General features: G+C 38.2%; 1 protein-coding gene across 1 annotated transcript in view; it reads left to right on the top strand.

Annotated features, from left to right (window-relative positions):
- Positions 1 to 14,615, top strand: part of LMX1B (LIM homeobox transcription factor 1 beta) — a 196,634-nt gene extending 182,019 nt beyond the window's left edge. Inside the window, exons 3-8 of the mRNA XM_053695794.1 lie at positions 3,606 to 3,838; positions 5,463 to 5,641; positions 6,345 to 6,422; positions 6,870 to 6,936; positions 9,326 to 9,487; positions 13,831 to 14,615. Of these exons, the coding sequence (XP_053551769.1) occupies positions 3,606 to 3,838; positions 5,463 to 5,641; positions 6,345 to 6,422; positions 6,870 to 6,936; positions 9,326 to 9,487; positions 13,831 to 13,988 (877 nt within the window). The 3' untranslated portion in view covers positions 13,989 to 14,615. The remainder of the gene's footprint in view (positions 1 to 3,605; positions 3,839 to 5,462; positions 5,642 to 6,344; positions 6,423 to 6,869; positions 6,937 to 9,325; positions 9,488 to 13,830) is intronic.
- Positions 14,616 to 16,134: the final 1,519 nt, after the last annotated feature.

A 16,134-nucleotide genomic window follows, 5' to 3' on the forward strand; every position in this document is an offset into this window, starting at 1 on the left:
TTATGGCCAAATTTATACTCATTTTTTATATATGCTGATCATGTGTTTTAAATGTATATATAGTTGTACATTTTCATATTTTTTGTTGAAAAAAATATAATATATAAAACTATTTAAATATAAAATTGAATATTTGGATAAAATGTATTTAATTGACATTTAAACTATATATATATTTAAATGGCAAATAAATTGTATCCAAATATATTTTATATTTAAACATTTTTCATATTTTTTATTTAGTATAGTATAACAGTTGTGTTTTCATTGAAATGGTAGTGACTCTAGCCCAACATTAGTAAAGAAAAGAGGTTAAGAAATCTATTTGTGTGTGTGTGTATATATATACAAATTTTGCCAGCCGGGTGGCATTATGATGAAGTAGCTGGGTGGCATTATGATGAAGTAGCCGGGTGGCATTATGATGAAGTAGCCGGGTGGCATTATGATGAAGTAGTCGGGTGGCATTATGATGAAGTAGCCGGGTGGTATTATAATGAAGTAGCCGGGTGGCATTATGATGAAGTAGTCAGGTGGCATTATGATGAAGTAGCCGGGTGGTATTATAATGAAGTAGTCAGGTGGCATTATGATGAAGTAGTCAGGTGGCATTATGATGAAGTAGCTGGGTGGCATTATGATGAAGTAGTCAGGTGGCATTATGATGAAGTAGTTGGGTGGCATTATGATGAAGTAGCCGGGTGGCATTATGATGAAGTAGTTGGGTGGCATTATGATGAAGTAGTCAGGTGGCATTATGATGAAGTAGTCTGGTGGCATTATGATGAAGTAGCCAGGTGGTATTATGATGAAGTGGTCGGGTGGCATTATGATGAAGTGGTTGGGTGGCATTATGATGAAGTAGCCGGGTGGCATTATGATGAAGTGGTCGGGTGGCATTATGATGAAGTAGCCGGGTGGCATTATGATGAAGTGGTCAGGTGGCATTATGATGAAGTAGTCGGGTGGCATTATGATGAAGTAGCTGGGTGGCATTATGATGAAGTAGCCAGGTGGCATTATGATGAAGTAGTCGGGTGGCATTATGATGAAGTAGTCAGGTGGCATTATGATGAAGTAGTCGGGTGGGATTATGATGAAGTAGCTGGGTGGCATTATGATGAAGTAGCCAGGTGGCATTATGATGAAGTAGTCGGGTGGCATTATGATGAAGTAGTCGGGTGGCATTATGATGAAGTAGTTGGGTGGCATTATGATGAAGTAGTCGGGTTGCATTATGATGAAGTAGCTGGTTAGCATTATGATGAAGTAGTCTGGTGGCATTATGATGAAGTAGCTGGGTGGCATTATGATGAAGTAGTCAGGTGGCATTATGATGAAGTAGCCTGGTGGCATTATGATTAAGTAGTCGGGTGGTATTATAATGAAGTAGTCGGGTTGCATTATGATGAAGTAGTCGGGTGTCATTATGATGAAGTAGCTGGGTGGCATTATGATGAAGTGGTTGGGTGGCATTATGATAAAGTAGCCAGGTGGCATTATGATGAAGTAGTCGGGTGGCATTATGATGAAGTAGTTGGGTGGCATTATCATGAAGTAGTTGGGTGGCATTATGATGAAATAGCCCGGGTGGCATTATGATGAAGTAGTTGGTGGCATTATGATGAAGCAGTTGGGTTGCATTATGATGAAGTAGTTGGGTGGCATTATGATGAAGTAGCTGGGTGGCATTATAATGAAGTAGTTGGGTGGTATTATTTTGAAGTAGTCAGGTGGCATTATGATTAAGTAGTTGGGTGGTATTATTTTGAAGTAGCCGGGTGGCATTATGATGAAGTAGCCGTGTGGCAATATGATGAAGTATTTAGGTAGCATTATGATGAAGTAGTTGGGTGGCATTATGATGAAGTAGCCAGGTGGCATTATGATAAAGTAGCCGGGTGGCATTATGATGAAGTAGTCAGGTGGCATTATGATGAAGTGGTCGGGTGGCATTATAATGAAGTAGTCGGATGGCATTATGATGAAGTAGTCTGGTGGCATTATGATGAAGTAGCCAGGTGGTATTATGATGAAGTGGTCGGGTGGCATTATGATGAAGTGGTCGGGTGGCATTATGATGAAGTAGCCGGGTGGCATTATGATGAAGTGGTCGGGTGGCATTATGATGAAGTAGCCGGGTGGCATTATGATGAAGTGGTCGGGTGGCATTATGATGAAGTAGCCGGGTGGCATTATGATGAAGTAGCCGGGTGGCATTATGATGAAGTGGTCAGGTGGCATTATGATGAAGTAGTCGGGTGGCATTATGATGAAGTAGCTGGGTGGCATTGTGATGAAGTAGCCAGGTGGCATTATGATGAAGTAGTCGGGTGGCATTATGATGAAGTAGTCAAGTGGCATTATGATGAAGTAGCCGGGTGGTATTATAATGAAGTATTCGGGTGGCATTATGATGAAGTAGTTGGGTGTCATTATTATGAAGTGGTCGGGTGGCATTATGATGAAGTAGCCGGGTGGCATTAGGATGAAGTAGTTGGGTGGTATTATGATGAAGTAGTCAGGTGGCATTATGATGAAGTAGTCAGGTGTCATTATAATGAAGTGGTCGGGTGGCATTATAAAGAAGTAGTCGGTGGCATTATGATGAAGTAGCCCGGGTGGCATTATGATGAAGTAGCCGGGTGGCATTATGATGAAGTGGTCGGGTGGCATTATGATGAAGTAGTCGGGGTGGCATTATGATGAAGTAGCTGGGTGGCATTATGATGAAGTAGTCGGGTGGCATTATGATGAAGTAGTCTGGTGGCATTATGATGAAGAAGTTGGGTGGCATTATGATGAAGTAGTCGGGTGGCATTATGATGAAGTAGTCAGGTGGCATTATGATGAAGTAGCCAGGTGGCATTATGATGAAGTAGTCGGGGGGCATTATGATTAAGTAGTCGGGGGGCATTATGATAAAATAGTCAGGTGGCATTATGATGAAGTAGTCGGAGGGCATTATGAAGTTGAATAATATTATTAAGCTCATTGGCGGCTGGATGAAAAATATTGTGCGTCAATGTGCTACTGCCCATTCCTACAGCTAAAAGATTAAAGGGACATGAAACTCAAAAACTCATTATTCAGCTAGATCATACATATATAAACAACTTTCCAATTTCATTCTATTTTCAGTTTTGCTCCATTCTCTTGGTATCCTTTGTTGTTGATGGAGCTAGCTGAACACATTGGTAAAACCAATTACAAGAGACATATATGTGCAACGACCAATCAGCAGATAGCTCCCAACTCATGGGCCTACCTAGGTATGCTTTTCAACAAGTTGTTTATAATTGTATGCTCTATCTGAATAATGAAAAAAAAAATGGGTTTCATGTCCCTTTAAAGTGGTTGGTACGCACCCATATGCACTAATCTTTTAGTTTAGTTTTGAACTAAATATGTTTTCATGGCAATTGTGAAAAAAATATATATGCCATAATGATATTGTACCAGAAATCCCAGTTAATTGTTATGGGTAATAAAGGGATTTTCTTTTTTTTTTTAAAACAATACAAATTCTAGAGTAGATTGTCCCTTTAATTGCATATTTAAAAATTTGAGTTTACATTCTAATTAGGATTCTCTATCTTTCACAGACTGTTTGCCGCAAAATGCAGCGGGTGCATGGAAAAAATCGCCCCTACGGAATTTGTGATGCGTGCGTTGGAGTGCGTATACCACCTGAGCTGTTTCTGCTGCTGTGTATGTGAACGACAGCTCCGAAAAGGAGATGAATTTGTTCTTAAAGAAGGGCAGTTGCTTTGTAAAGGGGATTACGAGAAGGAAAAAGATTTGCTTAGCTCGGTCAGTCCGGATGACTCAGACTCAGGTAAATATAACGTCACTTTATTGCTTGCGTATCTGGGCGTCAGTGGACAGATTTCTTTGCGTTGTGTGTGTTTATTAAATTTATCTGCTTCTGGGTATCAGTGCGTGTTTTGTGGAAGAAACATTTACAATGTTTGGATAGCATGGATTATAGGATAGGTAAACCATAAAAATACATGTGTATTATAATAGAAAGTAAAGTTTATTTAGCTTTAATTTGCAGAAACACTTAAAGGGACATTAAACACTAAATAAATGCTAGGCAGAATGATGCATTCAAAGAAAAGATTAGTCTGAGAATAACACGTAGATGTATTTTTTAAAGTTTTATTAGCTGTTTAAATATTGAGAAAATAAGTGTAAAGTTTTAGTGTCTATAAAACAATGGGAGCTGCCATGTTGTAACTTAGGTTACCTTCTCTGCTGTGGCCAATTAGGGACAGTTATAAATAGGTCACTAGAGTGAGCAGCCAATGGCTGTGTGGAATATAACAGTGTTCTGCACTTCCATTTCTAACAGGAACTAAAAAGCTCACAATTTCAGAATGGAATTACAGGAAAAGGGGACAAAATAAATAAAGTATATTTCAGAGATTTGTTTATATATATACGATTTATCATTTTATATTACTATTTCAAAGTGTTTAATGTCCCTTTAAGAAATAAATGGCAATACAGTGTCATACTAATGGAGTTAAAAAAGACATCACTTGTAAACAACAAACATACCTTAAAAATAATATTAAAAGTGGCATAGGTGTGCAATAAAATTCTCAAATATGCTATTGCATTATTGCTTGCATATATATATATATATATATATATATATATATATATATATATATATATATATATATATATATATATATATATATATATATATATATATATCTGTTTAGCCCCACAGAACATATTTTGTACAGTAACATTTACTGCCCTTTTAACGTCTTTCCAGCTGTTTATGTTAACACACTGGAGTGTGCTAAATGATATACAGCTTCTTTACGTTTATTTTGTCATTTGAAATAGATGCTTTTTCATGTTGAAACTGTCTCCTTAAAACAAACAATACTGCAGTACTGGTTATATAAAGGTTATGCAAACAAGAGACAGGAGCAGAAATCACATCCCAGTGTAAATGGGAGAGAGAACCCAGTGTTCCAGTAGCAACTTTCGAACAGAACTCCAGAGCTGAGCATGGGGGGTGATTGGCAGCTATGCACATATGCTACTTGCGATTGGCTCATTGGCTCGTGTTCACCTGTACATTGGCACTCCGGAGCTAAGTTTATGAGTGCTATTTGGTAGGAGGAACACGCTTGGTACAAAGTGGATGATAAAGATACATTTTTATATATATAGCGCTTAGCAGCAAAAAGCATTTCATAGAAAAAGATCTGTATCTAAAATGTTCCATATAATTTAACACTGTAATTGTCTATATGAGGTTTTGAAAAATGATGAACAGGTCAAAAAACTTGGTGGAATCCATGTTTTTTGGTCTCCTTTGCTGTGGCCAATAGGGACAGGTGTAGATGGGCTTTTTCATTATGCCAATAATATTTTATGGGGTAGGTTGCATTTGAATCTTTCCCTTAAATGTTCCTCTCGTGTTTGGTCCACAGTGAAGAGTGATGATGATGAAGGCGACGTGAAGCCGGGCAAATGTCATGGCAACCAAGGAAAAGGAAGTGATGATGGCAAAGACCCAAGGAGACCGAAACGCCCCAGAACGATACTCACCACTCAGCAACGACGGGCTTTTAAAGCATCTTTTGAGGTGTCATCAAAACCTTGTAGGAAGGTATGATAAATGTTATATAAACAAACAAAACAATGTGTAAATTCAAAAGAAATATCTTTGTAGGTGTCATCTCCTCACCCATCTGTTGAAGAAAGATATTTACCACCTACAGGATTTGGGCTTTGTGCACTATATACACATTGTTATGTTTTTTATGAAAATTATATATATTTTTACCGGTAAATGTCATATACACACACACGTACCGGGCCTCTTTCAGTTCACTGAGGTGTATGGTCAAGCATAACACTACAAGTAGTGCTCCTCTCTTGGTTCAATGAGTTATTAAAAGTCAATATTGCGGTGAGCTCATTTTCATGGGAAACATTGCACAGAGTTTAATCCTTACTTTATTGAATTTATTAAATTTGAAAATCAATCTGTGTGGTATGAATAGCTTTTTTTATGTATACAATGAGTACACAATACTAAAGACACAAAGTGAATATACACATTTATATACTATACACAAGGTTATGTTCATAACACCTGTACACATAAATAATGTGACTCTGTGACAGCTGGGCTACGCCCACAAGGAGCGCATAGGATCCCTGAGCATACTTTATTAAATACACAATGAAACTACATCCCACATAAGGGCAGTAGGTTTATTGACATAATATGTTCACAACTAGAGCTAAATACAATAACATCTTTGCATTTTGAGAATTATGCTTTAATTCCTCCATTTTTGCTGCAGGTAAGAGAAACGTTAGCAGCAGAAACGGGACTCAGCGTCCGAGTCGTCCAAGTGTGGTTCCAGAACCAGAGAGCAAAAGTGAGTTTTGTAACTCTTTTTATATATTAGAGCATCACTACTCAATATTACATTTTACATCTGCTCAGTATTATTGTTCCTCTATATATTATTAAATCTGTATTGGGTATCTATTTAATTACATAAATGTTATTTTATCCCTGTATATTACTGAGTTCCATGATTAACTGTACAGTTGAGTATATCTCTGTATTATGGCAAATAGTTACTAATCCTTTTATGATATTCTGTTTTTTTATCGTTCTGTGGGATCATATAGCTTTGTATGTTGCTTCATCTCTAATATTATTTGTGAATTACTATACTGGCCTAATAACATTTTTTATAGAACTCTACAATACGTTCCCAGTGTATTGTATAGGCTAACATGTAGTAAATCAGGCTATAGCCCCTTTCTACTTGAGATGTGCCTTATGTTTTAACGCATTATTTCATGTCTTTTTACAGATGAAGAAATTAGCTCGGAGGCACCAGCAACAGCAAGAACAACAAAATTCTCAAAGACTTGGGCAAGGTGAGTATTATAGAAGATGTTAGAAAAACACTTCTTAAACCCCTATTGCTCCATATAACCCCATAACGCCCATTACTTCCTATGGCCCTACCTATATCTCCTCATATTGCTTCATATAACCTTCCCTATAACTCCTCCTATTGCTCCATATAACCTTCCCTATAACTCCTCCTATTGCTCCATATAACCTTCCCTATAACTCCTCCTATTGCTCCATATAACCTTCCCTATAACTCCTCCTATTGCACCATATAACCCTCCCTATAACTCCTCCTATTGCTCCATATAACCCTCTCTATAGCTCCTCCTATTGCTCCATATAATCTTCCCTATAACTCCTCCTATTGCACCATATACGGCTCCCTATAACTCCTTATATGCACCATATAACCCTCCATATAACTCCTCCAATTGCTCCATATAACCTTCCCTATAACTCCTCCTATTGCACCATATAACCCTCCCTATAACTCCTATTGCTCCATATAACCCTCCCTATAACTCCTCCTATTGCTCCATATAACCCTCCCTATAACTCCTCCTATTGCTCCATATAACCCTCCCTATAACTCCTCCTATTGCTCCATATAACCCTCCCTATAACTCCTCCTATTGCTCCATATAACCCTCCCTATAACTCCTCCTATTGCTCCATATAACCCTCCCTATAACTCCTCCTATTGTACCATATAACCCTCCCTATAATTCCTCCTGTTGCTCCATATAACCCTCCCTATAACTCCTCCTATTGCACCATATAACCCTCCCTATAACTCCTCCTATTGTTTCATATAACCCTCCCTATAACTCCTCCTATTGCACCATATAACCCTCCCTATAACTCCCCCTATTGCTCCATATAACCCTCCCTATAACGCCTCCTATTGCACCATATAACCCTCCCTATAACTCCTCCTATTGCACCATATAACCCTCCCTATAACTCTTCCTATTGCTCCAGATAACCCTCTCTATAACTCCTCCTATTGCTCCATATAATCTTCCCTATAACTCCTCCTATTGCACCATATACGGCTCCCTATAACTCCTCCTATTGCTCCAGATAACCCTCCATATAACTCCTCCTATTGCTCCATATATCCCTCCCTATAGCTCTTCCTATTGTTCCATATAACCCTCCCTATAACTCCTCATATTGTTCCATTACACCCTCCCTATAATGCCTCCTACTGCACCATATAACCCTCCCTATAACTCCTATTTCACCATATAACCCTCCCTATAACTCCTCCTATTGCACCATCTAACCCTCCCTATAACTCCTCCTATTGCACCATATAACCCTCCCTATAACTCCTCCTTTTGCACCATATAAGCCTTCCTATAACTCCTCACATGCACCATATAACCCTCCATATAACTCCTCCTATTGCTCCATATAACCCTCCCTATAGCTCTTTCTATTGTTCCATATATCCCTCCCTATAACTTCTCATATTGTTCCATTAAACCCTCCCTATAACCCCTCCTATTGCTCCACAACTTATACTATTGCTAATATAACCCCAGCCGCTATATAACTCTTCATATTGCTTAATATACCTCTTTCTTTTGCTCTATATAACTCCTCTTATTGCTGCTTATAACCCTTCCTATAACTCTATCTATTGCTCTATAGAGCCCTCTCCTTCATATGACCAATCCCTTTAAATGGACATAAAATCCAAACATTTTATTTGATGATTCAGAAAGAGTATTCACGATTAAACAACTTTCCAATTTAGTTCTATTATCAATTTTGCTTCATTCACTTTGTATCCTTTCTTAAAATAGCAGCAATGCACTGCTGGGAGCTATCTAAGCACATTAGTAAGCCAATGACAAAAGGTATATATGTGCAGCCACCAATCAGCAGCTAGCTCCCAGTTCCTGAGCCTACCTAGGTATGCTTTTCAACAGATATTAAGGGAACAAAGGAAATTAGTAAACAGAAGTAAATTGGAAAGTTTTTAAAATTGTATTCTATTATCTGAATCATGAAAGATAAAATGTGGGTTTCATGTCTCTTTAACCAGTTATATTGGTTCATACAACTCCTCTCCATTACTCCTACTATCAATCCATATAATCCCACTTTCTTTTCTCCAAATAATCTCTCCCTATGTCCCTTCTATATAACATTTACTATCACTTTGTACAAACTCTCTGCACCCAACATCTCTTAACACTTTACTTAATTGTTCCTTTCAGTAATTGTTATTGCCTTATAAACCCACCATATCTAAAACATCTCATATTGTTCCATAAATGCCCTCTCTGTAAGTAGGTGTGTGCATTCATATAACCTTCCTTTGTAATTCTGCTATATAGATACATATTTGCTATTTTTAGCCTGAAATGTTAATAGCATCTTTGTTCCTTAATTCAGAAGTCATGTCAAGTCGCATGGAAGGTATGATGACATCATACGCCCCCCTAGCCCCACCTCAGCAACAGATTGTTACAATGGATCAGAATAACTACAGCACAGATCCATTCCAGCAAGGACTCACCCCTCCCCAAATGCCAGGTGACCACATGAATCCTTATGGTAAGCCCCGTAGAGTCACAAAGTATGACCCATACATAATGCCAGTACTCTAACCATTTACAACAGACTTCAAAAAGAAGATGGAAAGTAGCATATTGAATAAAAATAATTAACTAGAGCAACATTCACAGCAATCATGCATGGTATATCATCAATGTATCCAAACTAATATCCCTTATCAAAGTTTAATAACACATAGAAATATTTGACTTAACACTTAAATATATTTATCAGGATCTAATATTTGTGCGAGGTGAAATAACATTTAAGACCCATTCTTAAAAGGCAGACTGACAATTCAAAGAATAGTTTTATTTCAGTATATTCCAACATGTTACTGAGATACATTAAGCTTTCATAGCAAACTTTGAATAATTTATTTTAGCCTCCAAAGCTTATTTTGTATCTAAGATTTTATTTTATTTAATAATTATTTCCCCTTCCCAAAAGACAGACTTGACCTGGGATTTTGGACATTAGTAAACTACTCACAACCCCCTTGTACACTGAAAAGAAGATGTGAAGGTGCTGAGAACAGCATTTCATGTTTATATATATATATATATACACAAGTACACAAAAATATGTCTGTCTTCTTTTTAAACGCTTCTTCTCAACTGTCTGCATGATGAGTCCAGAGTAGATCGTACAACTGGAGAAAGTCTTTGCATTGTAGTAAAATTGATGGTGCCTGGATTCAATTCCTCTCCTTTTTGTGTACTTAGTAATCAGTTCTTACACAGAGTTTCATATACTGCTGAATATTTTAGTCTTGAGTGAGTCGTTTATGTATAATTCTAAAATATGCAAGAAATTTACCCTAAGCTTTATGCAATGCTCAAAGATATACCATGTTGGTGAGTATTTAAGCATATACTTACACAGCGGATCATGTCTGATAGACATCGATGAATGCCGACAGCATACGCTGTCAGCATTTATCATTGCACAAGCAGTTTTTGTGAACTGCTTGTGCAGTGCCACCCCCTGCAGATTTGCAGCCAATCGGCCGCTAGAAGGGGGTGTCAATCAGCCTGATCAAATAGGATCGGGCGGATTTATGTCTGCAGCCTCAGCGTTCTTAAGACCGTTGCTTCATAACTGCTGTTTCCGGCGAGCCTGAAGACTCGCACGAAAACAGGGGCAACAAGCACCATTCGGAGCTTCACACATTGCTAAATATTCTTAAGTAGTGTCATATAAAGAATACATAGTAATACGATCTATTAACATTGCTAGCAATCTAAAAATATTTGTGTGTTTTTTCTTTTCTTTTACATAGCTCTGTAATTTGTGTGATTGCTAACTGTTTAGAATAAGTTTATAATGTAGACCAGTTTGATGCTGAGATTAGGGTATTCCACTGAGTATCTTAATTGTTCCAACTCTAATAATTATAATCCTGATGGTGTAATTTGTATAATGTTTTTCTGCCCACTACAGGGTACTTTACTCATAGCACTTTCCTCAGCTATTAAAATGTACTGATAATCCGCAGATGTTAACAATAATTATTATTACCTAATATAATGATTCCAACTTTATCAAGCCCAGCAGAGCAAAGGGCTGAGTCAGCCCTGCCTAGATTTCAACCTGGAAACTAAAAGGCTTGAACAGGAACTGCACACTAGTCAGCCACTTTAACAGTTGAGCCACATAACCGTGGGCTTTTGCAGCACTCACAAATGTTCAAATCTATATAGATTATGCATAATCTATGCTTAATAAATACAAAGTTAGCAGTCAATTTTCTGTAATAATCAGGCATAATATTTCACTATACAAATTTAACTTTTTATATTTTAATGAAAATAAGTAAATCAATATATACAGTATCTCACAAAAGTAAATACACCCCTCACATGTTTGTAAATATTTTATTATATCTTTCCATGTGACAACACTAAAGAAATGACACTTTGCTACAATGTAAAGAAGTGAGTGTACAGCCTGTATAACAGTGTAAATTTGCTGTCCCCTCAAAATATCTCAACACACAGCCATTAATATCTGAACCGTTGGCAACAAAAGTGAGTACACCCCTAAGTGGAAATGTCCAAATTGGGCCAAATTAGCCATTTTCCCTCCCGGTGTCATGTGACTCATTAGTGTTACAAGGTCTCAGGTGTGAATGGGGAGCAGGTGTTAAATTTGATGTGATCGCTCTCACACTCTCTCATATTAGTCACTGGAAGTTCAACATGGCACCTCATGGCAAAGAACTCTCTGAGGTTCTGAAAAAATGAATTGTTGCTCTACATAAAGATGGCCTAGGCTATAAGAAGATTGCCAAGACCCTGAAACTGAGCTGCAGCACGGTAGGCAAGACCATACAGCTGTTTCACAGGATAGGATCCACTCAGAACAGGCCATGGTCAACCAAAGAAGTTGAGTGCACATGCTCAGCGTCATATCCAGAGGTTGTCTATGGGAAATATACGTATGAGTGCTGCCAGCATTGCAGCAGAGGTTGAAGGGGTGGGGGGTCAGCCTGTCAGTGCTTAGACCATACGCCATACAATGCATCAAATTGGTCTGCATGGCTGTCATCCCAGAAGGAAGCCTCTTCTAAAGATGATGCACAAGAAAGCCTGCAAACAGTTTTCTGAAGACAAGCAGACTAAGGACGTGGATTACTGGAACCATGTCCTGTGGTCCGGTGATACCAAGATAAACTTATTTGGTTCAGATGGTGCCAAGCGTGTGTGGCGGCAACCAGGTGAGGAGTACAAAGACAAGTGTGTCTTGCCAACAGTCAAGCATGGTGGTGGGAGTGCCATGGTCTGGGCCTGCATGAGTGCTGCTTGCACTACGAAACTACAATTAATTGAGGAAACCATGAATGCAAACATGTACTATGCATACAGAAGCAAAGCATGATCCCCTCCCTTCGGAGACTGGGCCGCAGGGCAGTATTGCAACATGATAACAACCCCAAACACACCTCCAACACAACAAATGCCTTGCTAAAGAAGCTGAGGGTAATGGTGATGGACTGGCCAAACATGTCTCCAGATCTAAACCCTATTGAGCATCTGTGGGGCATCCTCAATCGGAAGGTGGGGGAGTGCAAGGTCTCTAACATCCACCAACTCCATGGAGGAGTGGAGGAGGACTCCAGTGAAGCTCTGGTGAACTCCATGGGGTATATTTATCATAGTGCGAGCGGACATGATACGATGTAGCGTATCATGTCCACTGCACATTGAAAAATAAGATGTCGGCATTTATCATTGCACCAGCAGTTCTTGTAAACTGCTGGTGCAATGCCACCCCCTGCAGATTCGAGGGCAAATGGCCGCTAGCAGGGGGTGTCAATCAACCTGATCGTATTCGATCGGGTTGATTTCTGTCAGCGGCCTCAGAGCAGGCGGACAAGTTATGGAGCAGCATAACTTCGCACTGAAACAGGGGCATCAAGCTCCATACAGAGCTTGATAAATCGCCCCCATGCCCAAGAGGGTTAAGGCAGCGCTGGAAAATAATGGTGGCCACACAAAATATTGACACTTTGGGCCCAATTTGGACATTTCCACTTAGGGGTGTACTCACTTTTGTTGCCAACGGTTTAGACATTAATGGCTGTGTGTTGAGTTATTTTGAGGGGACAGCAAATTTACCCTGTTATACAGGCTGTAAACTCACTACTTTACATTGTAGCAAAGTGTCATTTCTTCACTGTTGTCACATGAAAAGATATAATAAAATATTTACAAAAATGTGAGGGGTGTACTCACTTTTGTGAGATACTGTATATATTGTATAGTCAACTAGCACATCTAAGTATCCCTGCTTGCCTTCTCACTGAAACAGCAAACACATCTTCTGCTGATGAGAGCTAACAAGCTTGAAACAGCTGCTCAGAAGTGGTTTTTGGTTTTGCTGTGCTTACCCCATAAAAGGATTCTGTGGTCAGAAACAGTATGGAAGCAAATAACTGTGAAATATTTTATATCTATTTTGCATATCTTACCCACAGTTCTCTTTGTTTTGGTAAAAAATTATGCTGACCACTTCTGTTGGAATGCATGCCTTGATGTGCTAATTGGCTATACAATAATGTTTGTGGTTCTATATATATATATATATATATATATATATATATATGTATATATATATATATATATATATATATATATATATATATATATATATATATATATATATATAATATATAATATATATATTTATAAATTCATGTTTGGGAAAAAGGAATTAAAGCTGATCTCAGTTTAAGTAATATCAAGTGGCATACTAATACACAGTATTACTGCTTTCTTATCTGTCTTGATTGGCTTGTTAGGTTTGATGGTGTTAATATGTAGTTATTTTTCCAATTACAGGTAACGACACAATATTTCATGACATTGACAGTGATACCTCGTTAACAAGCCTCAGTGACTGCTTCCTGGCAAACTCAGAGGTCAGCTCCATGCAGGCCAGAGTGGGAAACCCCATTGATCGACTGTACTCCATGCAGAGTTCATATTTCGCCTCATGAGAACTTCCTTCAAAACCTTTTTCCTAAGTCTGACCTAAACAAAAATGATCAGACTCCTCAGAGACATGTTACAGCCATATTTGCGCTATTCTCCATCCCAAATCCCAAGCGGTGAGCAGAAGTACACAACATGGAGTAGAATCAGACGGACTGACGGCGCGGATCCTTCAGAAAATCTGAAAAAGCATGAAAGTGAACAATGACTTTTTTTTAAAATAAATAAATCAACCCCGTATTGTACAAAAAATACCCTGAAAATACAGTATTTGTATAGAATTGTGTAAAAAGTAGGTTTTTTTCCCCTGTAGGATATTCCAAAACTGAAAACATTGATGACAGATTTTCCTCGTCTCCGCTAAAAGTGCATGACTGTCACCGTGATGTGGAATTAACGCATTTGAACTGTGATAATTTCTTGTAAATGTGATTTTCTTGCTATATTTTGGTTTGATTTTGCCCATTAGAAGTAGACATTATGTTCTCTCTTGAGGCATTGCCATCACAGGAAGGACTGCATGTTTCCTGGAGAGATTCATGCGTTAAATTAATGCTCTTATGTTCCATACGGTGCTTTAAAAATTTAAAACAGAAAAAAAAACCTTAATTTAATAAAATGTACAACAGTAATGATTTCTTTGGTCTATAATATTGAAAAAAGTGGAAGAAGAATGGGGCTAATCTTCAGAGGAACCCAAAATATGTATTCATAATGAGCCAACAGTTACAGATATGGGTCTAGAAAGATCCAAAAGTTGGTGAATGCTCAACCAGGACAAGGTATAAAAGAGAATTAAGAATAATTGTGATGCAAATTAATCAGTTAATTCCTTTTTTTTGGTATAGGTTGTAGTACTGGAGGCACATCAAGCAGAAAAAGGTCCAGAGCCAGTTTGCAGTATGAGATCATCAGACTGAGAGTTAGCGATGTGTAAAAATTGTATTGAAACCAAACAACTGAATTCATTTTCCCATATAAGTAGTACCGAGAATGAAAGGGTGCAGATCATGAAGCCTTGGTGAAACAAAAAAATGAGAAGTCTATGATTTCACAAAATCAAGCAGTCTTCTAAGTAGTGTAAAGTTGGGTAAGCCAGCAATGTGTATTGTTGATCTTGTCTTGTCCCTTGACTTCAGTTACTACAAAATGGTGTAACCTACCTTAATCGTGCCATAGGGTCCCTCAGACAGCTTATTCCATGTTGATGCATGATCATGTTGAAGGGTCACTTTCCTTTGAAAGGAATAGACCTGCATGATTTTAGCACAAACATTGGAGAAAGAAGATCAAACCCAACTGGATCTCATATAAACCCTCCAAAGATTTTTTACTCTAGAACATATCTATGGTGATGAGCTTCAAAACAAATGATAATATAAACTCCCTAAATGTTGATATGTAACCAATAGGGTGTTGTTTGGATCCCATTGTCAACTGAAACTTAAATAATGAGGCAAGACCTATATTTACCTCCTTTCTAACTGGGGTCTCATGAAGCACCTGACTTGTTGGGCTTCATCAACATATTATGGGTGATATTCATATAAGACAATAACATAACTAATGGCCTTAAGAACCACTTAGCATCAAACCTTTACATGTGTTGTTTATACAATAAACTTGACCGTGTTTCTCATAAACCCCGGGTTAACAAAAGTCACCTGCCTATTAGATAAGTATAAACTATAACATTGTAACCTGTCTGGAGCCAATAACACTTCAGTAGCCAATGTCTCCAGCTCTGGTACAAAATGCTTGATGTTCCTGGGGTTATGTAGCTCAAAAGAAAACAATTACTAATGATTCATAATACATACGTCCTGGGGACCAAATAATGCTCATGACATCTTAGAGTAGACTATTATTGTCAGGAACCAAGCCTCCAGATTAAAAAGAAAAAGAAAAGGTCTGGGAGGCATTCTGCTAAGAAGGGTTGTGTGGGGATTTGAACCTGTGGCTCTGTGGTTACTATTCCTGTGTGCTTGTAAGTCGGTTTGCTTGTGTGTTGAGCCACAGCCAGTTCTAGGAATAGCAAGGAACTTAAAAGATCTGATAAATAACTATTTGCCTTACTTGTTATTACACCTGTGCAACACACAGGTGTTCTCAATTCTGGAATTAATCAGAACCAACCCTGTGCAAAACCTC

Source organism: Bombina bombina, chromosome 12, assembly GCF_027579735.1.
Source record: "Bombina bombina isolate aBomBom1 chromosome 12, aBomBom1.pri, whole genome shotgun sequence".
Taxonomy (NCBI): domain Eukaryota; kingdom Metazoa; phylum Chordata; class Amphibia; order Anura; family Bombinatoridae; genus Bombina; species Bombina bombina.